This window comes from Xenopus tropicalis, chromosome 5 (genome assembly GCF_000004195.4).
Source record: "Xenopus tropicalis strain Nigerian chromosome 5, UCB_Xtro_10.0, whole genome shotgun sequence".
Classification (NCBI taxonomy): domain Eukaryota; kingdom Metazoa; phylum Chordata; class Amphibia; order Anura; family Pipidae; genus Xenopus; species Xenopus tropicalis.
In genome coordinates, this window is record NC_030681.2 from 92,282,186 (window position 1) to 92,305,406 (window position 23,221).

Consider the following 23,221-nt stretch of genomic DNA (forward strand, 5'->3'; position numbering starts at 1 on the left):
ATTATTGAAGCAATGAACAAAGAAGTAACAGAGAATCTGAGAAGCAGAATTGTGACATTGCTCCGACCTCTAATATCTTTTGCCAACCTTTGTGCAAGACATTTGTATTTGGTAAATGCATTTATTAACTGAATATTGTTTATTTTAAACTTTTGGGTGCAAATTAATATAGTGGTATAATAAACACGAAATCTGAAAATAGTCAGGTTCAGAGGTCTGAGCAGTAATAGCTTCAGTTCCACAAAAAAAAAAAAATATTTGGAGATAAACATTTTATTTTGTATGTGATGTTTATTCCCTGGTGCGTATTCCCCCTAAATGTTGGTCAGATTCAGTTTCCCAGAATGATCAAATATTTACACGATTTAATGATACTGTGGGAACTTTCAGCTAGAATAGTGGTAAATATTGTCTCTACAAAACATTAAAAGACAATTTTCATTACACAATCCCAATGTCCCACTGTTTTGCTTAATTTTGGAGGCTGCAGAGGCTCTGTTTTCAATGGAAGACATCAGCTGGCAAGAGCTAAAAAGCAAACCCAGTTACAGTGGGTACACACAAGCAGGGGGTATTTTTTTCATTACCATTGCTTTTTTATCTCTGCTATCCTGATTATTTTTTTCAAGTTAACTGCATGGAGGGTAATGTTATGCATATGTTTTATTATGGTTTTGGACAAATTATTATGATTTAATCCCAGTTATAATGTTACAAGTTTCAGTAGATTTATACATAGATTTTATCCCATAATTCTGTGTAAATTGTAATATGTAGTGATGGGCGAAATAATTAGCCAGGCATGGATTTGTGGTCAATTTACGTGTTTTGCCATTGGCAGATAATTTGGCACAATAGGCAACACTATTTGCTACAGAAAATTTGCGTGCAAAAATTTTTTTTTGACACGCAACATTTCTGGCATTTTGTGAATTTTACGCAAAAGATTCACGTATTTTTCAGTGAAGCTAAACAGGACAGATTCGCTTATCACTAGTAATATGTTTTAGAATCCAGCTGTTTATTGTTTAAACTAACAGAATGCTACCGTGCAACAGGAACTCTGTTTCTAGATGTACATGTACTCCTCTTAGTGTCATGGTGCTTTAAAGGAGATGTTTGTTTCTGGTTTCTATAAAGTTCATTTAGACTTAAGGTATGATTATTCAAATATTCATATTAAAGAAAAAAACTTCTTATCTGCAGGTGCCAAGCATAACAGATCCAGTACCTCTGTTACTACATTAGATACAGAACAGAGCTCCCTTACACTTGAGGGCAGGGGGCTTAAGAGTGGCTCAATCCAGTTTTTTTTAATACCCACTACCTCCCTGCACAAAGAGCGCTTAAGAACAACCTGAGTTAAAGGAGATGGGAAGGGGGTTAACTGAGAAACTTTCTGAATCTCTTTAGCTTAGCTGTCATACAAAGGAAAATTGCTTAGTTTTATCTCATATTAAACCACAAAAGTGACAGTAGATAATATGTATAAAATAATTCAGAGAATCCAAAAGGATTTTCAACAGTTCAATCTTTTTTTCCTATCCTTTCCTGCAATTTAATTTTTCCTGTCAGCTGGTAAAGTGTTAACCCATTGACACGCTCAGCATAATAGGTAGATGTGTCAATTTGTCTGAAAGGGTTTGACATTTGCATTGATCAGTCAAAAACATTATTTTTCACTTTGTGTCACAGTACAGCTCAGCAACAGCGGAATATTATTTCCTGCACTGAAACAAATTCATTGTTAAACAGTAAAAAGGTTATTCTTTTCATAAGAGGTAGGCACTGGTAGCACTCATACAAAAATAGTGATTAATAATAAATTGGCCCCTTATTGTAATCTGGAGTCTTGCTGTGCTATCTCAGAAATTAGGTTAGCCAATGACTTGTAAAACATCTTGTAAAAGTATTTCAAAAGGACCACGATCCAAGTATTCATCACTCTGTCTCAGATTTCTATAAATACTCCTTCACCACTCCACCATTTGCAGTTTTATCATATGCTACTTTCTTCAAAATTATTTAATAGGCAATGACAAACTAACTGCCATAGTGAATGTGAAAGCAAGAAGACATAGAGGCAAGGGAAAATGCTTGAAGGGATTCTGTACCTCTGCTTTTATTCTGCTTTATAAAAAGATGGTAGTCTAACACAGTGTATTTTCTCTTTCATTTGTGCTTCTAGGCTTCATTAAGTTCATTTGATATAGAAGAGCTTTAATTCTGGGTGTTTATTAAAACAATATTCCTAATATTTGTTGAGTTGTATAAATGCCTGTCATTGCAAAGCAGTAAAAAAACAGTGTTTAGAAAGGTTCTGAAACTGAACATAACAGATGTTTGGAAATGTCAGATTTCAAAAAATCACCAACCAAATGTTCAGAAAATTAAATTACATTTTTTACATCCAGTTGGTAGATATGATTTAAAAAAAAAATACAAAACGTTTGCCATTAAAAAAACATAATTTAAATTTTTCACAGTTTGTTGGCAATGTAATTGTGTTGTGTAATTCAGATATTGCCTGCATAATCATCTTAATGGCATAAAAATAATAATGAAGCTTGTTTTGAATCCGGTGCTTGAACAAAAATTGATAAATACTTGCAAGGAGGTGAGCACTGTTTCCCCAACCTGGCTTAAAGTATTTTCCTGGCAGTTCAGTAACCAGCCAGTAGATGTCACTGTGCTGTTTTATAAAAGGGGAAACCATCATGTACTTGGCTTCTTTCTTTAGATTACACCTTCCTATTAGGTGGGTGCAGGTTAGGGCTTGGGTGGAGGTAGGCCCAGTAGGTGAAGTCAGTGTAAAGATAGTTTTGTAATAGCTCACTCCAGAGATAGAGTCACATTCATGATTTATTGGTTAAGCTGATTGGTTGCTGGAACACACACACATATTTATTTATTTTTGCCAAAGACCAGTGAATGCAGAATTGTTTCCAACTGCCCCTGTGCATGGTTAATACCTTACTAATAGAGAAAAAATAACCAGCAACCAAGAAACTAGATCAAAACAATATAATAGGTAATGTGCTGCAATATATAGAAAGTGCTCTAATAAAAAGAGCATAAATGCTGGATAAATTAATAAAAATGTATTAAAACCACACAATGTTACTCTATAGATGTGTTTATAGAAAAATACATTAGATCAAATTATATTAGAAAGTACTAACACATTTTTATTGCTGATATATTAAATATACAAATTCATGGTACATGGTATCTTATGGTGCCTCTACCTAGGCATGACCCATCAATGCCAATAATAACCGAAATATAAACATATCAGTACTGTTACTGCATACTAAATTCTGAAGCCTACTAAAATATTTAATGAACCCACCAAGATTGTTTTGCCACCAATATGGATTTACAGTACAGGACACCCCTCTGATGTCCATTTTGATATGTATATATGACATTTTTTAACAATTTCCAAAGTGGTTCATGATTTTGCTATATTGTATATATGTATTATTTAAGCCTATTGCTAGGTGGTTATTTGTAACATCCTGCCTGGATTTGAAACAGGAACCCACTGCTTGCTGTGTAGTTTCCTTGCCTCTCACCTATTTGGGTAGGACTGCTGGGTTCCTGGTTCACTTCAATAATATCCTTAGTTATCCAGGCAGGAATGATGGCTACATGTGCTCTCTATTTACACACACCTGTTTTGAATCTTTAATTATCTAGATATTAATCTACCTCCCAGTTATAGTTCTATCTACCAAAGTTCCTGGGTGCGCATTTTGTCCTGTCTGTCTGGTTCTGACCCCTGCCTGTATTCTGACTGACCTGAGTGAACTCTGCCTGGATTGACCCCTTTGCCTGTTTGACTCTTCTTCTGGATCCTGATTCTGTATTGTGCTACCGTTCTAGTTTTGACCTGGCCTGTCTGACTCTAATTCTAGTAAGCTCCCTCAGTCCTCCTTCAATGATCTGGTTCCCTTGCTCACTCAGAACCTTTGCCCTGGTCCTCTCACTTTAAGACCTGGCGGTGCCCGAGTAGCGGGGGGCTCCACCCAAAGCCAAAGGTGGCCGTTATGGGCAGAAGTGTGAGCTGTGACCAGGACCTTGGCAATTGTTCTGGGTTTTGGGTTACCAATCGTGACATAATTAGGCTGTAGACACAATCCAAATTCTGGAAAAAAAAGAGGAATTGTTGGTAGAAAATGAGACAAGTTGCACTGATTTTTGCAATTTGCACTTTAGGCTAATGCCAGATGTGGTGTTTGGCATATATTTTCGCAAAATAGCGCCATACACCTCCTACCTGTGCCTGCACCCAAATGAAATACGCTCGGGTGCAGGCACATATCTGCAAAAAAAACGCAAGACTTCATATTTTCGCTGGATATCAGCTATATATGCTGCACCCGAGCGTATTTCATTCACTAGGGTGCAGGCACAGGTAGGAGGCGTACGGCGCTATTTTCGTCAAATGATTTTTGGCTTGCCGAAAATATACGCCAAACACCCCATCTGGCATTAGCCTTAAGTTCACTAAAGTGAGGCCCAGAGAATTGTATTTATTCATGATTTATGTCTGCTTATAGACAATAGTTACTCCTGAAGTTTAAAGAGATGTGCCTATGATCCTTGTGCTGGAAATACGTAACAATACTCGTACTCCAATACTAAATAAAAAAAACAATTCATCACATTAGGATAAAGAATATTACCAACTTTTCTGTCTGTTGTCATAAGAAATTAGAACATAGTCTTAATATTCCCTAAGCTGCTGTAACATTACTTACTGATAATTCCTTCTGTCATTAAGTACAACTATTTCTAAAGGTTCCTCTGGCATATTGCCTTGTTTTTCTACTTGGCACAATAACTATGCCCAATACAATTTAGCTGTTGGATCCCTGTAGAAGTTTATTGCAGCTAATCTACAGAGAAATAAGTCACAGTTAATAGTGTATATATGGGCATTACATTATTGTCTTTTCTAAAAATCTTTTTTTCCAGGTCTGGTAGTTTGAAAAGCTATTCCTGAAATGATCTTACTTTTGGGAGACAGTGTAAGAATAAAGCCTTTGTTTAACTTGGAGTGATAGTTCTGACTACTAGCAGCTGGATCATACACATCACAATTCATACAATGATCATATTTTTTCTCTTTTAGGCTAATGCCACACGAGGCGTAGGGCGGATATTTTCGGCAAGCGCAAAAGTGCTATGCCTCCTGCATGTTACTATTGTATGAGAATTGCAAGTCCTCTTACTGAACAACAGATTTAAATACTTTAATGGCATTGCCCATCTGGGGTTTGGTAGCAACTTCCTTTGCATAAATATCCCACTAGCAGCACCAACTTTTGCCTGGTTACCCTCTCCTTTTCATGGACATAGGTGAGTCAGACATTTAGCTACTCTTCCAAAGTATAATAGAAGGCAAATAATAGGCTTTTGTGTCAGCAGCAGTAGTCACTATAAAAATACACAGTCCTCCAGTGGATTATGTAAATATTCCATCTATGAGAGTTTAGAGAGGCACAACCTCTTCTTAGGGAATCTGAAGCTTTAGCCATGAGGAAAAAATAGGTTAATGCCACAAATACCTCATGCAAAAAGCTCATTTACCATCCTTTACTGCTCATCCACAGATTTGCTTTTATTCTCTAATAATAAATGTATAACTTGTACTTGGTGTTAACTAAGATAGCACTAATGCAAAAAATCCTATTGTGGTTTTTTTTAATTCATTTGATTTATAAAGGACCACCTGATTGAGAAAACCACAGATCCTATGATCTAATACTTGTATTTTATATAGTTATTTAGACAAGTACAAATTATAATAGATAGTAGCTTTGGGCTTCAGACCTACTGTGCAAATTAGCCTGTTAACCTCCAACAGGCAGCACAGCAAAAACATACCCCTTAGAAGAGGCAGTTCATATAAAAATCCTGTTTAAATTTTTTAATGCACTACATAATTTACAAAAGATTACAGTCACAAGTAGAACTGTGAATAATAACACACTCTATCAGGGGCGGGCCAAGCCAACCGGGTGCCCTAGGCAACCCTGTTGGCCACCTTGCCCCAGCACTCCCCCCCCCCCGTGTGTGCTTCGGCGCACATGCGCAGTTCCGTCAAGCGCGGGGGGAGATCATTGCCCCTACTGTTTAACAACAAGCGGCAGGGGTAATGACAAGCGAGCGTGGACTAGGGGTAGGCAGGAGAGGCTCCTGTCTAACAACCCCCCCCCCAATCGTTGCACCCTAGACAGGTGCCTCTTCTGCCTATCCCTAGTTCTGGCCCTGCACACCATACAGGATAGATTCAGCATTTAAAATTGCAATAATCAGAACCAAGAAGAACGCTGTGGGTCACGTGTAAATATAAGGGTCACTGAATTCTATTCTTAATACTGTATTTGATTGTAAGATAGGAATGATTCATTATCAATATATACATTTTGATTTTGTGGCAGTTTTGCAGCTAAATATACACATTTTGGTTTTGTGGCAGTTTCCAAATGGAATTGGGAGTGTTCAGAAGTCTAAATAGGCATTTGTTTTGTGCAGTGTTACAGTCTATTGAATTTTTAGTAGACATGTTATTGGGGCTAAGAGTAACAGTGACAGCAGTGTGGTTGTCTGCTTTGATCAGACATTCTATTCTACCAGAATATATGAGTATCACGTGGGGAGCAAGGATTAAAAAAATGATTTCAAATAGATTGATAGAATAGCCATACGTCTACCAATTATATCCGATTTGCTGCTAAATAACAGCCGGTAATGTAAGCAAGCATGACTAGCAATGTAGCAATATACCAGTAAAACACAATAGTGAATTTTTAAAATGCACACTTTCATGCACAGAGATATATATCATTCCTTGGAATTTTTAGACCATTTTTATTACTGAGCTTTGTTTGTCACTGCAGAGAATTTCTGTATTGCGTCAATGAAGAAATATCTCTGGTTCTTTGGCTAGATGGCTTTTACACTGGCTCTGTGTGCGGTCTCTCTCTAAGTATAGAAGTACCATTTACCAACACTTATGTTAATGTTTCCATTACCTAAAAATAACTAAAATACAAATGTAGATTTTGTCCAGTTTCTCCACCAGATATGCAAAATACAAATATGGCAAATGTGTGATTATTGCAGGGCCTTCTTCTCTTAATCTAATGTATAAGAGGCATCAGACATTGTAATAGTTACATTTTATGAAAATTGTGTAGCAAGGATTTGCTTAGCTGCAAAGAGTTTTGCTAAAATCAATTAATAGTTGAAAGTGGGCTACATTTATTCGTCTTTGCATAATCAGTATCACATAAATGTTTAACTGCAGGAGATAAATGCTCCTCTTGTGGAGCCTGTTTTCATGAAAAGTAGATTGCATAACATACTATACATTTATATATTTTACATGTAATCTATTTTTAGTTCTCTAATCTTGTTTATGTTAAACAGCTGTTATACCAGAGGAGAGAATGTCTTGCTCAGAACCAAAGGCGAGACTGTCTTGCTCAGAACCAAAGGAGAGACTGTCTTGCTCAGAACCAAAGGGGAGAATGTCTTGCTCAGAACCAAAGGGGAGAATGTCTTGCTCAGAACCAAAGGGGAGAATGTCTTGCTCAGAACCAAAGGAGAGAATGTCTTGCTCAGAACCAAAGGAAAGAATGTCTTACTCAGAACCAAAGGAGAGAATGTCTTGCTCAGAACCAAAGGAGAGAATGTCTTACTCAGAACCATAGAAGAGAATGTCTTGCTTGAACCACTTCACCACTGAACATTTTTCCTGTCTTGGGCAAAGCAGTTAATCTGAGCATATTTTCTTTCCTGTGTCTGTAAGAATTCCACTCCATTGTATAAACCCCAGACAGAAAATGACTCAAAGAACTTCACATACACATGTATAGATCATTTTTGAATAGATTGTAATACAAATCTATACAAAAATGATCTAGTGCTTTGTCTTGCAATTGAAGATTTTTTGTTTCAATAAATCTTCTACTGGAACATTCAATAAATGTTCTGCTGGAACACACACCTGGTTTGCTGTTGTTATAGCAAAATTATACTTTTATAATGAATACTTAACTAACAGATACTTATTATAATATAAATTATCTTACCAAATAAGCATATACATATAGGTACATTTTGCCCTTTATACATATTTCTCATGAGCCACCATTTAGTGATGGGCTGTGTGCTCCCTCAGGGATCACCTGACCAGAAATAATACAACTCTAACTGTAACAGGAAGTAGTGTGGGAGTAATGTCCATACATTGGCTGATGTATCCTAGCATATATGCCTTTGTTTGTGTATGAGCACAATGCTAAAGGGTGGAGCTTAAAACTTCATTTTTTCTATTTAGGATAATCCAATGCCACATACCACTAGAAAAGTATAGTTTTCATAAAAAGATTTTTTTTAAATCATAAATTATTATCATATATTATTATAGCAGTGATTTATCCAGAGCAGTTTATTTAAAATGCCAAGGCAAGCATTAGCAGGCTTTTGTATTTTAAGTAAGCAAAACAAAGACATCAAAAGAGAAGCAAGTTTATGGCTATGAGAAACAGTACAAACACCTCTGTCCACCTAACACTGCTGATAATGCTAATGAATAAGAAGTGCTTGCATGTTTTTGAGCAAGGGTCCACCTGTTACCTCTTTGTATGCCATTTAGCTCAGCAGTCTATGTTTATTTATATATATCTAGTGCCGCACAGGTTGGGCAGGTTTAATTCACCCATTTGTCCTTCTAGCAGGGCAGGGACCTTATTTTCGCCAGCCCCACCATTCTTCCCTGCCCCATATCAAGCCCCTGTTCTAAAGGCTGAGATTTCTTGTGCAGTTAGGGTCTGAAAATATGTTGGCCTGAGCATGACTTATTCATTTAATAATTTACTAGGTTGCCATGTAAAAACTCAGACTTTACAGAGATAATATAGCTTGAAGAGACAAATGGGTACATTCCTACAAAAGTAAAGGTTTATATTTAAACACCAAAACCAAGATAAATTTAAGCACCTCTCAGATAAAATCTATACTATAGGTTTTTAAAATATTGAGTACTATATCTATATTAAATAATTTTCCCACTACATTCTGATACTAATTATAAATTAACACTTTGATTCAACACTACCACCAATGCCATTTATATAACTCATCAGTGCTGGGCACACCAATGAGAAAGCATAATGTAATACTGGGTCCAATAAGATAATATACTCATTAGATTTTTTTTTATATTATGTAAACCGTCTCTAATGCTACCTTCATGGATATTTCTTTTATACAGCCCTGGGCATCGACCTTTAGCTTATAAAAAAGGAAATGTCCAAGATGTTTTTAATTACTATATATTTCTATACAAAAGCAGTACAAGAATGTGTTTTCATTCATAATGGTCTTTTGAGCTACATATTACTACTGATATACAGGTATGGGGCCAGTTATTCAGCATGCTCAGAACCCAGAGTTTTCCGGATAAGGGTTCTTTCATTAACTTATATCACCACACTTTGTCTACTAAAAAATAATTTAAACATTAAATAAAATCAATTAATTCAGAATTAATTATATCTTACTTGGGATCTAGTCCAAGGTACTGTTTTAATATTAAAGAGAAGAAAGACATAATTTTTTTTACAACTGTAATTATTTAATTAAAAAGGATTCTTTGGGAGAGGGGATCTTTCTGGAAAGGGGTTTGCTGGTAACAGTCCCATACCTGTAAATGAGAAGAAGCTGCAATCAGGGGTGGACCAAACCTACCGGGCACCCTAGGCAACCCGGCCGGGCCACTTCGCTTCCTCATTCGTGTCTCCCCCTGCTCCCGCATACGGTGCGCACTGTGTGTTAAATGCCAGTGGGGAAGAGTATGAGAGCGAGTAGTCAGGGCAGGCAGAACAGGTACCTGCCTAGCTCCCCCCATCATTGCGCCCCAGGCAGGTGCGTCTTCTATCTACTTTTAGTTCCAGCCCTGGCTGCTATGCTGCTTCCACTAGATGATGAAATATCATGCAAACACTTGAAACTGTGCTTCCAATAGATGCAATGGCAAATTGTTGCTTATCCATATAATCCACAAGATAAGTAACTAATAGGATTGTCCTTGGTATACTCTGCCAGAAACTCCATTCAAAACCAGACTATAATATTTTATTCTTGTACAGCGAATTCTGATAAGGAAAACAAATATTAACGATTCCACTGTGTTAGCTAGTAAATCAGAGGAAAAAAAAAACAAGAGTGACATAAATATGATACATTTAATAGCTAGCTATATATGAATATTATAAAGCAAGCTTTATGGACTCTTTTTCAGGCTGACATTTTATATCTTTTTTACCAGAGTGCCAAATTACAAGTATATTTCCAGCTATGCCATAAAGAAGCAGCACAATGCAGAGAATATGAAAAAATAATACAACACAATAGCTTGTTGGTATCAGCAAGTACAAATGTAAAGTGGAGCTAATAACTGTGCTATTAATAGGCAGAACTAATATGGTTAATACCAGCAAGCATTCACCCCTATACACACTTGTAGTGCACCCCAGCATTCATTGAAAAAGGAACTTGTACTTACTTTAGCTACGTGCTATCCAGAAAAAAAATAATCCACAAACTGGGCAAGGCTGCAAGTAAAAGTTCAGCACGTACAATCTTTCAACATAAAACCAGGCAAAATTCAGCAGCCCTGAAATCTGCTAGAGTTAACATGTAAGAGCCATTCAGCCACGCAGAAAGGTTTGTTTAAAAATACGAGCCCTTATTAGGTAATCTTTTTTGAAGATGAGTAAGTGGAATTGAACCGTGTCTGTAATCTATTAATGGTGGAGGATTCTTAAGCAGCACATACACATTAAAGAGCGAAAAGAATTTGTGAACAATCATACTCGCACTAAAGAATTAAACTTGTAGTGTAGTAGTGTAGTGTAGTATCTTACCTTTTACAATGATCTTTATAATTATAACAGCTGAAATCTGACATTAAATATATATTACAATATTCCAAATATTATTGAGAGAGGATGAAAAAGTGTTATGAGATTGTAAAAAGAACAAACATGTAAAGAAATATTTAGTATTTCTGCAATTTTCATGTAAAAAATTGTTCATAGTTTAGGTTATAGATTATAGTATTAGGTTTCTTTAATAGGTTGTTATTTTATGTAATTGACACAGATTTGTCAATAATTGGATCATATTACTGTGATTTTTAATGCTTGCATGTGATTTGCATCAGAGATTAAATTAGTGTTCAGCGCTGCTGTTGCTACAGTGGCCGCTATCACCCAGTAGAACATTAAAATTCATAGAGCATTTAAATTCATTAAACTATGAAGAAAGACTATCAAGCCTGGGGGTTGATTTCTCTGAAAAAAGGCACGTGTGAGTACATTAGATGCCATTATAGACAGATAGCGGGGGGATCTACTTCCCATAGAAAAGATCAAGGAACCAGAGGCCACCCATTTAGACCTAATGAACTCAATCTTCATTTAAAGCAGAGAAGCTGATTCTTTGTAGTGAGGTTATATATATCCAAGGCCATTGTGCATTGTCTTCTTACGATCTACAGTTGGTTATAGTTTAGATTTCGGTATAAAGGTATATATGTATATATATATATGCACTGAGGTTCATTTGGAAGGGTTTAACATGATGGACTGTCACTGTGCTTACTTGGCCGATTTTAACCCCTTTCAGCCAGTGTGCATTTTCCAGCTGAAATCTGTCCCATGTGCATAATGGCAAGCAGTTGAAAACCAAGTTAATGACAGTAAGTGGCAGTATTAGATTAGCCCTGCTGATCCCTTGCTGGTGCTAAAAGCCTTACAGTTTCATTGCTGTTAGAATCCTGTTCCCTACTCTCAAGATTAATTGGTTTGACTTCTTATACGCACTAAAGAAATTAAGGAAATGTAGTCTCCCAAAACAACAAAAAACTGGAATGACAAATGTTAGTAAGTTAGGGCACAGGCGCACAAAGCATGAAAGCAGCAGAAATGTGTGCCCCTGCCTTACAGAGATAAAAAAAAAATAAGCATATCTCTGCCCACATTTTCTCAAGTCAAAAGACCTTTTCTTAAATTTACCTTGCAGTTGACTTCTTTAACCCACCTTACTAAAAAATTACAATTTGCTTTGCTTGATGAATAATATCTCTTAGGCCAGTGGCACATGGGGAGATTAGTTGCCCCGCAACAAATCTTTGTTATCATGGGCAACTAATCTCCCTGCTATGCCATCCCATCGGCAAGAATGTAAATCTCCGGTGGGATGGCATACGTGTCGCTATGATTTCCAAAGTCGCCTGAAGTTTCCTTGACAGGCAACTTCAGAAAAACAAAGTGACGCATATTGCTGGTGGTAAGGAAGATTTGTTGCGGTGCCACTGCCCTAACACCAAAGGTTTATTCACTTTTGGATGAGGGACCATAGTGATAATAATACACTTTATACTACTTTCAGTAGAAATGTTTGGAAACCAAAAGGGATGAACTGATTTCTTTGACCATAGCATCATTCTTTTCATGAAAAAAAACAATCCAGCCTCAATGTCTGTTTCTTTGTCTCTTTTAGTTTGCCTAAAAAATTACAGTATCGCATCAATTTTTATATATCTTTCCATATTTCTAATAATATAGTAGGTAACCATTTTTTTGATGAGTCTGCAATATTAACTTTTTGGTATTATTTGTTTTGGTTTTTTGATTTTCTAAAATATAGATTTTTAGGCTTTTAGTCTTATTTGCAGTGTTTCTGCCTAGCAATATTGCTTCAAATAGTAGCTTTGCTTATTTATTCTTCTGAGCGTATGGGGTCATACATTAAAATACAGACAACTGTATTCTGATTCTATATATTATGAGACTAAAATTGAGTGAATGAATGACTAATTTCCTTGGGACTGGGGTATGTAAGAGATACAAATATACCTAAAATGAGAGTTGTGTGCACATAAAGTGAAGAGGAAATCAATTTTAGCTCTATAGGCCATAATAGAAATGAAAAGTGTTAAAAGCAAGACAGGGCTGAGAGAATCCTAATATGCCTTGTTTCAAAACAAACAAAGAAATATTCAGTTAATATTTTTGAATCATATGAGGAGGCTTGAGAAAATCCATGCAGACATGGAATCACACAAGCTCCTTGCAGTATACAGTTATGTGCTCAGATTCATACACTATTATTTATTCATCATCCTTATAATCAAAATGTATCTAAAACTGATTGTTAACTTTACATGTTACATTAGAGCACAGTACAAATGGCTCCACTTAAGAAAAGATACTTTTCTGTTAAATAAGAATTATAATTTATATCTATGGAGACCTTTATAAAATTGTGGGGTTTTTTGTTGTACAGGTATCGGACCCCTTAAGATAGAATTAATCCTTATTGGAGCCAAAACAATCCTATTGGGTTTAATTGCTGTTTAAATAATTTTTTTTGCAGACTTAATGTAGGAAAACTGAATTACGGAAAAACCCCTTATCCAGAAACCCCAGGTCCCAAGCATTCTGTATAACAGGTCCCATACCTGTAAATTTGACTTCACTGCTTTCTAATAGCCACTCTTTTTTTCTTCTTCTTCATTATTATAATGTGTTGCTCAAAATTATCTACTGTGCCAATCAGGCCAGGAAAAGAAAACTACACACTCATGTTATATTAAGGCTAGAACCACAATGGTGTTATTGCCATTATTTTCTCAAAACAGTCCCAATTTTTACATCTCCAGTATTTTTATTTTGTGACCTATATTTTGTCTTTCAGTGTTTTGAATTGTACACATATACACAGAGTTTTAAAGAGAACTAAAACTGGCAGTATTTATGGTAGTATTACTCTCAAAATAAACAATGTGAAGAGAAAGATATGAAATGTGAACTAATTCTTTTTTTTTTAATATCTAAATAACATATTGTCCAATGACCCATAAACTTAGAATCTCAACAGCAGCACAGATCACAATAAGCATGTTCAGTTCCAGTGGCACTTAATAGCCTAACAAGATGCAAGATGGAGAGATGCTGTGGGCAACTCTGACAGAATGGATCATAAGTGGTATAAGACTGATACAGTAAGTTTAGTATATAAAAAACATTATTTCTAGCCATATCGCTTTTAGTCCTCCCTGAATTACCTGTTTTAATTTGTTTAAAAAAGTAACAGCTCAAATATAAATGGTGAGTGCACCTTGTCTTAATTTAAACTGTAGGCTCAAAATGGGCCAACAGAGATGGCACAGCTATATACATTTGTTAACAGTTTTTGTCTTGTGTCATACTATTAGATATCATTTCCTAATTAATGTATTTATTTATAGCATATTTACATAGTGATGGGTTCATCTTATCCAAATGTACATCATAATGGTAAAATCTAAAAACCATGCACTGGGTACTCCCCACACTCTAAGGAATATTCAGGGTTTTTTGTCTTGTTCTTGGGCACATAGGGTTCATGAATATTTTAGCCTGTGTATTATTGTTAATTATAAAACAATGCAAAATTTCTGAAAAAAGTACTTCTATATAGGATCCATTTATGAGATCTATGTTAAATAAGTATGAGTAATAATTGCAACTTCTTAACTTTAGACATTTTCTACTTTAAAAATGGTCAGATATTTCACCATGAACTGCTGTGCAAAGGAAGTTCAAGGAGATGCTGATTGATATTTGTGGATTGTTTTATAATTCTATAGGTATGGGACCTGTTATCCGAAAAGCTTGGGACCTGGGGTTTTCCAAATAAGGGATCTTTCCATAATTTGAATCACCATACCTTAAATCTACTACTAAAAAATAATTTAAACGTTAAATAAATAGGATTATTTTGCCTCCAATACAGAAAATGCAAGGAAAGCTGTAACAACAACCATCAGCAGACATATTGATTATAAGGCTGAGAGTTGTTTTGTAAGGGTCAGAGAGTTTAGAGTTCTCCAAAAAAAACTTTGTGGATAAAAATAAATTGCCCCAAAGATTATTTAGGAACAACATTACAGAATATTGGTGTCTTCGCCAAAATTCTTTAGGATACAATACAAAGTCTGCTAGAAATGCCTCATAGTAACTATTTTGTCAACAACCAGAATTATGTCTTTGAATTTAAGTACAATGACATGCATCTGTACCTCCAGCAATACTATTTATAAGACTATTGCAAAATGGAGTGACCCTAGATAATTTGATGTCGCTGATACTGCAATACGTCACACTGACGTATTGCAGTATATGATATGGTTAAATTGGTTTATTTTGTTTAAGTGTGATCCTTATGCTAAATAGCCCATGCCGCATCAAGTTTTATTGTTCAACATGGCCTCAGTACATTAACAATGTGCATTGGCAACATACTCCATATCAATCAAACAGATATTTACAGTGTAAAGAGACTGCATTTTCTCCACTGGTATCTTACATATCCTATGAACGCATATGGGTGCAGAAGTAACATTTTTATTATAATGACTTGAAATTCGGAGCTCTGTATTATGTGTTTTCCCTCCTTATCATTGCTGCCTTTCTTAAATATAACATATAGAAACAACTCATTCTGCAAATGGAAGTCAGCAATGAAAGGATAAATCAGCATTAGTTTATTCATTCATATGAATGAATTAATGTATTCTAGTCTAGGCATTAGGATTAAACTTGCATCCTACTTTGTAATAGATAGTTAGAAAGAGTTAGAAAAACTGTCAACAAGCTGTTGGTTTTCCATTTCCCGGCTGCTGGATTGTGATTCAAGTGTTATGAATTAGGCATTTTTGGAAGAAATTTGAACCCTGGCCTGTATAGTGACCTGTGTTTAGGCACTTTCTATCACAGTGTGTCCTGACATCACAACCACTGTCCTTCAGCAGTGAGGTGTATATACTAGTATATACTTAAAATATACATAAAACATACAATGTATTTAAAAAAATACTGAATTTGAACCATCATCATTCCGCATTTTGATCACATTTCATTACAAGGTCCATGTAAATTATAGGTGTTTGTAGTAAAATTTCACACTTCATACTGCAAGAATCATACATTTAAATAGTGAACATATAGATACACATACAAGTCATTTTTTGGTATCTTTTCTTGGTTGTAATGATATTCTAGGAACTATTAAGCAACAAAATGACAGCCACAGGTTCACACTTATCCCTTCTTTCCCACAGAAACTAATGAGATATACAATTAGGTAGGATAGCTTGCTTTAACTTGCCTCACAAAACAGACAGTTGTGAGTTAAAATGCAGTTCAGTGGTAGGAATGAAAAATAATATTCAAAGGTAAGCTTTGACGTGATTCAAATAAAGCAAAAATACTGAAATAACAGGGTACCAATTAGTATCATACTATAAGGAAAACATTTTCAGATAACACTTTTAAGACTTTCAAGACTGAATTTGATTAAATATCATATTTATGATTTTACATTAATTTCAGTAAAAACAATTGGCAAAGTTAGCAATGGGACTTTTTTAAGCTGAAGGAATAATTGGCATATTTCTTTGTATCATACAGTATCAACAGTACAAAACTTACATGTTCCTTCGTAAACCTGAAAGAATACATCAGCAAATCTGCTTTGTTACACATCCAAATATATTTAGATTGTGATATAGCTTGGGTGTATATATATATTTATACACATGTATAAGAGAATCTAACAAATAAAATCCAATGAATGTGCATTTTCTTACCTGCTTATTGCTTTATCTGTGAGCTGCATTCTGCTATTTACCCAACAAACCCAAAGCTTTAAAGCCTTTTTCCTCTGATATTATTTCTAGAGGGGGGCACCACTTAACCTCACCCGCTCCTTGCTTCAGTTTACTTGAGTTTGCTTTGGGCAATAAGATACCAGGCTTTTAAGATGTCTGAATGCACAATAATGGAATTGGAAATTACATAATCTGAACTCTAGTAATAAAAACTTCAATGACCTAATTTTGTTAATGTTGTTACAAACATATTTGCTTTTTTCTAGACATGAGGTAGAATTTCCAAAGACTCTTAGTACAGAACTAAGGTGCTTAATTTTAGGGAACAAATGTACTTCGCTGACAGAATAACACAGACACAGACACACATGAGCACACATGTATTATTAATTGTCATATTTGTGCATTAGATTTATATATAAAGGCACCATATAAATTCCTAAACACATTTAGCATTTTAGATAGCTGAGTTATTAAGTACTAATTGCTAAAGTTGACGAAACAATAATTGCATAATTTGGTTGTTGGTTTATCACTGATTGCTCAATGTTTTGGGCCCAAACACAAATGGCCTTTGAACACAATGAATCTGTTTTTTTCAGGACATTCCTAATATGATACAATTTTTCATTGGAAGACCAATTTGATCAATCTGATTTGACCAGCGATGTATGCCACTAAATTGGCTCACTGGCTGGATGACTGGATCACGTACAGTAAGAAACAGACTGCCTCTACTTTAAGTGAAGTAGCCGTATTAAAAAATAACTGTAAAGTAGTGAATATCAAATCTGTAATCTACCTGTTTATCCAAAGTATTAAAATCTTGCACTGCATATGTGTAAATATGCACAGATAACTGATTTAAAACTAGTCAGTGATGCCTAATCTGAGGCCCCCCAGCTTTTAAAATGCCCTAAACATCCTGAAGATCAACAGCAGATTTTGTATTACAACTCATGTCAGTTCATAAAAGAATACACACGTGCTGTTTATAGGACTGGTATTTTAACAGCCCAACTAATACTTTTTGTACTTGATTCCAATGTTATTTACTAGACAGATACAGATAGGCTGCTATTCTTCCCAGAAAATATGGAGATTCTGGCTATATAAATTAGAAACGGTCAAACAAACATTTAGGACTTGTAAATGAACTCTGAAAGCAGCAAAATCTTATGGCAGTACATTTCAATAACAATAATCAAAAGTGACCTGGTCACATATGTAAAGGACAAAAACTAGAATTTATCCAAGACACTTGAACTATCACAATCACCAACTTCTCCTTTACATTGTGCCCTGCTGTAAACACTGCTCTTCCCAAATGATTTCCCATATCAACCCCATTCAAACATATTCAGAAGAGAAATTCATTAGCATGTTAAAACAACAACATTTTTCATGGTATCAGAATAGGGTTAGAATTCTTTTAATTCCATATATATTATTTATTTTGTTTATATTAGTTGTAAATGTCCCCACTGGCCCACTGCCTGCAAACAAAATGCAGTTTTCTATAGTTATACCTAAGGTTGCTAATTACAGTATTCATTAGTTGCTCCTGCAAATTTTACATCCAGAATTATTCAATTGTAACCATTATTATGACAAAGAAATTCTAATAAAACAATTTTTTTTTTTTCATAACACTAGGTTCCCAAAAATGTTCCATATGAATATACCCCATAGGTAATATAAATAGCATTAGATCTATTGGTAATAAATACAGGAAAAGAAAAATACTTTGATTTGAAAACAAGCAACATTATTGCTCAGTAGCAAAACCAATATAGACGGAAACAGCTCCAGGCGGTATTATAAACTACAATATGTAATATGTAATATGTGATAATAGGCACTATGTTTGCCCAGGAACAGTAACCCATAGCAACCAATAAAATGTTTGCTTTTAAGCAGGTGACTATTAAAGGACTAGGAAATGGAAGTCACTTGGGGGTGCAAAAATGTTAGGCACCCCAAGTGACTAAAATCGCTTACCTTGTACCCCGGGCTGGTGCCCCTGTTAGGAGAGAACAGCAACAGCCCAGGGTACCTGTAGTGAGCGCTTCCTCCTTTTGCCTTCGCTTTTGGAAGGACTAACGACAGGCGCATGCGCAGTAGAGTTAAAAGCCTACTGCGCATGCGTGAGCTTGCGAAGCAGGAAGCGCTGGCAGCTACCCCCTACCTAGTGTCATTACTTAACACCAAAAGTGTTTTATTTTAGCAGTGTAAGCACAATATATGTTTGGGGCAAAGACCTTTCTACTGTCACTAAAGGATTAAATACCTTTTCAGAACACAAACCCTCCTTTAGTTATACCTCTTAAAGTGTCAGTGTTGAAATAATGGAATATTGTTGGAATAATTGTCCATATTTAGTTCAAGATTGTCTGTAAATTAGCCCATCACTTGAGTAAGAGTATACAGAGGCATAATCAAACTGTTCCTTCATATGATCATTTATACCACTAGGTTTGCTGCATTCTAGCCTTACTATCCACATGGCTTTCCTTTGAAGTAAGAGTTTACCCCAAGCATCTCCTCACGGCAGATACCTTCAACACTCTTGAGTGTAACTTAAATGTGACTTAATTTTTTAGCCTCAAAAATGTCTTTCAACTTGGGTGTCAGTATTTGTATACAGCTCATAATTCCAAATAAAATTCTCAACTTTAGATCATTTTTTCTTACACTGACCACTCTGATGAATTTGATTTTTTGAAGTGGTTGTTGAACTTTTGTTTTGGTTCAGTGGGATAATCAAATTTTACAGGGTAGGTCCTGTTTTATAGGCAAATTACGGGATCCTTACAGTACATATCCTTTCTCTATATACTTCTCTATATACTCTATATACTTTCTCTAATTTATGAAATGCTCTGTGAGATTAGGGACAGCTTTTTTAAACAAAATATCTGACAAGGAATTCAATAAAATCAATATACAGGTATGGGACCCATTAGCCAGAATGCTCGGGACCTGGGGTTTTCCGTAATTCGGATCTCCTGCCTTAATTCTACTTAATTCTACTCTGGTTTCCAGATAAGGGGTCCGATACCTGTACTTTGATAAATGTTCTGAAACAAAGCTTAATATTCATGGTCATTAGACCTTGATAAGTAACAATCTAGTTTGGCATCTTATAAGGTTAATATATACAATGGTAAATAACTGAGTTAATTATTAATAATTACTAAGAATGCTCATAACTATTTAATTACTGTATATCCAAGAACCCCTGTGCTTTATTTCCTATTTAAGTCCACAGACCATTAAAGGAAAAAGAAAGGTAAAAACTAAGTAAGCTTTATCAGAAAGGTCTATGTAAATACAGCCATAAGCACTCACAGAAACGCTGCACAGACTTCTCTGTAAAAAGATTAGTTGTGTCTGTTTTCCTCTGCCAGAGACAAGCAGCTTTCAGCTCTCTCCTCTCTGCTGCTCCCCCCTCCCTCAAGAATGCTAAGAATGCACTACCCCCCTTTAGGAATGTGGATCTGAGCCAATCAGCAGCAAGCTGACTCATAGTCTTACTAACTGAGCATGTTCACTTGGTCTGGGTGCCTGTGCAGGAGTGAGGCATTATGGGAACTTTCTTTACACAGCTCAGCATTTTTTCTTCCTGTCTGGCTTCTGATCATCTGAACAGGTGAAATATGGGGAGACTTAAGGGCACTATTGAGACAACTGAAGGTATGCCTGCAGCTTGAGAGTAACTCTTTATTAGCCTGTCCTTCTCCTTTAATTGACCACCCTGCTAGACAAATCAACCAACTATATCAACCTTTATCAAAGTTCATTACTCAATATTTACAAAATATTGTTCTTAAACAACCAACTTGACTTTTTGAATCAATTAAATAGACTTAATTAGAATGGAACACTGAGCAGTACTGACATTCAAGGTTTATTCACATCAATACTGCAAGATGAACGCATAAAATTTTGGGGGCATAAAATGTTGAGCGACCCTATTGAATATATCAGTGCCAAATAGCCTGGTGTATTTCTTGATTGACTGCCTGGAAATCATCCATAAGAACAATTTGCTCTGCAGTAGCCCCAGGGCCGGATTTAAGTTCTCGGCGCCCCGAGGCCGCCGCCGCCCCCGCCCCCCCCCCGAGTGCGCCTGCGCGAAGCCCTCTCTCCCCGAGTGCGCATGCGCGATCAACGCGCATGCGCAATCGCACATTTAAACTCCCATACGGAGCAGTGGGGAGAGGTCCCGACTGCTCTGTATGGGAGCCAAATTTAAAAATTCTGTTGCGGCGGGGTGGCATGCCGCCCCTAAACTTGTGCCGCCCTAGGCCCGGGCCTTTGTGGCCTTTCCACAAATCCGGGCCTGAGTAGCCCCATGCTTTGCTAAGATATTCATATACTGAAATAGCCTTACATCTAATATTAAGCAATACCATAACTTTGTGGACTATATATATGTGTTTTGGGATGGTTCTATTGAAATGTTTGAACAAATGATGCTGGCAGTAGCTGGTAATGCTAATACCACTATAAAGTTTACTACGGACCTATCTAAGAATAAGTTGAATTTCTTGGATGTGAATGTACAAATAGCTAAGGGGAACATTGTTACCAACCTGCACGGCAAAACGATGGGTTGCAATAATTTTTTACATACTAAAATGATTTCAGTATTTGAGGGCTAAAAAAACTGCCTTAAGACAGCTGTCTCATGGAATGACAAAAAGAAATGTTGCGCGCAGCACAGCAATTTTTATTTTTGCCCACACCCATTTTTGCAACCACACCCCCAAAATACCACTCCCATTTTGGGGGTGTTATTACAGTTTTGTTAAAAAAGCTGAAATTGCCCTTTAAGCTGCAAGTCTCAGTTCCCCCAAGATCCCTGTTTAGCTTATTAGTTGTTAACTTGTTAACTTTCTGGGCTCTCTGCCAAAAGCTACTTTTTAATTAAGTTTGTATCTTTTTTAACATTCAGTGCAGGAGATCAAACAGAAATGAGGGACTTTTCGGGACTGTGGGCTGAGCTGTCAAAAGAGGGACTGTCCTGTGAAAATCGGGACAGTTGGGAACTATGCTCTAATCTCACAGTGTATATCAAAGTAATAGCTTACTCAAATGATAAATTAGAGAAAGTACTTATTAAGGTATAAGACATTCCATGTGAGCATTTGCTTAAAGGAGAAGGAAAGGCTAATAAAGAGTTATTCTCAAGCTGCAGCATACCTTCAGTTCTCTCAATAATGCCCTTAAGTCTCCCCATATTTCTCCTGTTCAGATTATCAGAAGCCAAACAGGAGGAAAAAACGCTGAGCTGTGTAAAGAAAGTTCCCATAATGCCTCACCTCTGCACCAAGAGCAAGACCCGTGTACATGCTCAGTTTGTAAGACTATGAGGAAGCTCCTGCTGATTGGCTTAGATCCACATTCCTAAGGGGGGAGGGAGTTCTTAGCATTCTTGAGGGAGGGGGTGCAGGAGAGGGGAGAGAGCTGTGTGTCTCTGGCAGAGGAAAACAGACACAAAAAATCTTTTGACAGAGAACTCAGTGCAGCGTTTCTGCAAGTGCTTATGGCTGTATTTACATTGATCTTTCTGATAAAGCTTATTTAGTTTTTACCTTTCTTTCTCCTTTAAAGGGATAAACAATCAACGCACCAGAGGTCACCCCTTTAGATTAGAGGAAAGGAGCTTCCATTTGAAGCAGCGTAGGTGGTTTTTCACGGTGAGGGCAGTGAGGTTGTGGAATGCCCTTCCTAGTGATGTGGTAATGGCAGATTCTGTTAATGCCTTTAAGAGGGGCCTGGATGAGTTCTTGATCAATCAGAATATCAAAGGCTATTGTGATACTAATATCTACAGTTAGTACTAGTGGTTGTATTTATAGTTTATGTATGTGAGTGTATAGATTGGTAGGTGTGGGTTAGGTGTGCTGGGTTTACTTGGATGGGTTGAACTTGATGGACACTGGTCTTTTTTCAACCCTATGTAACTATGTAACTATGTAACTATGGTGATTTTTATGGTGTACATTTTTTTTTCTAAATTCCATTGTTTATGTAGCAAATAATTCACTCTACCATTTAAAATGTTATTCTTGAACCAAAAAATGTATATTTTTAATTGTAATATTGCTTTCAGATAACCAATTGTTTCTCCTTCTCCCATGTAACTGGAGGAGTCTCATTGTTCTTACTATGGAGTGCATTCAGATATCTACTGGGAGCTGCTATCTTGCTACATTGCCATTGTTCTGCTGATCGGCTGCTGGGAGGAGGGTGATATCACTCCAACTTGCAGCTCAACAGTAAAGTGTGACTGAAGATTATCAGAGCACAGGTCACATGGCTGCAGCACCCTTGGAAACGAAGAAAATGGTTACCCCTATGTGAAATTTTATATATATATATATATATATATATATATGTATATATATATCGAAAAAATCTGTTTACATTTTTGAAAAATGGATTTCAATGCAGGATTCTGCTGGGGAAGCTCTA

General features: G+C 36.2%; 1 protein-coding gene across 19 annotated transcripts in view; it reads right to left on the reverse strand.

Annotated features, from left to right (window-relative positions):
* rims1 (regulating synaptic membrane exocytosis 1) overlaps positions 1-23,221 on the reverse strand; it is a 198,829-nt gene that overhangs the window by 15,544 nt on the left and 160,064 nt on the right. The window contains exon 1 of one of the 19 annotated variants that reach the window (XM_031901442.1): positions 8,109-8,197. Within the exon in view, the coding sequence (XP_031757302.1) occupies positions 8,109-8,160 (52 nt within the window). The 5' untranslated portion in view covers positions 8,161-8,197. 19 annotated transcript variants of the gene reach the window in all.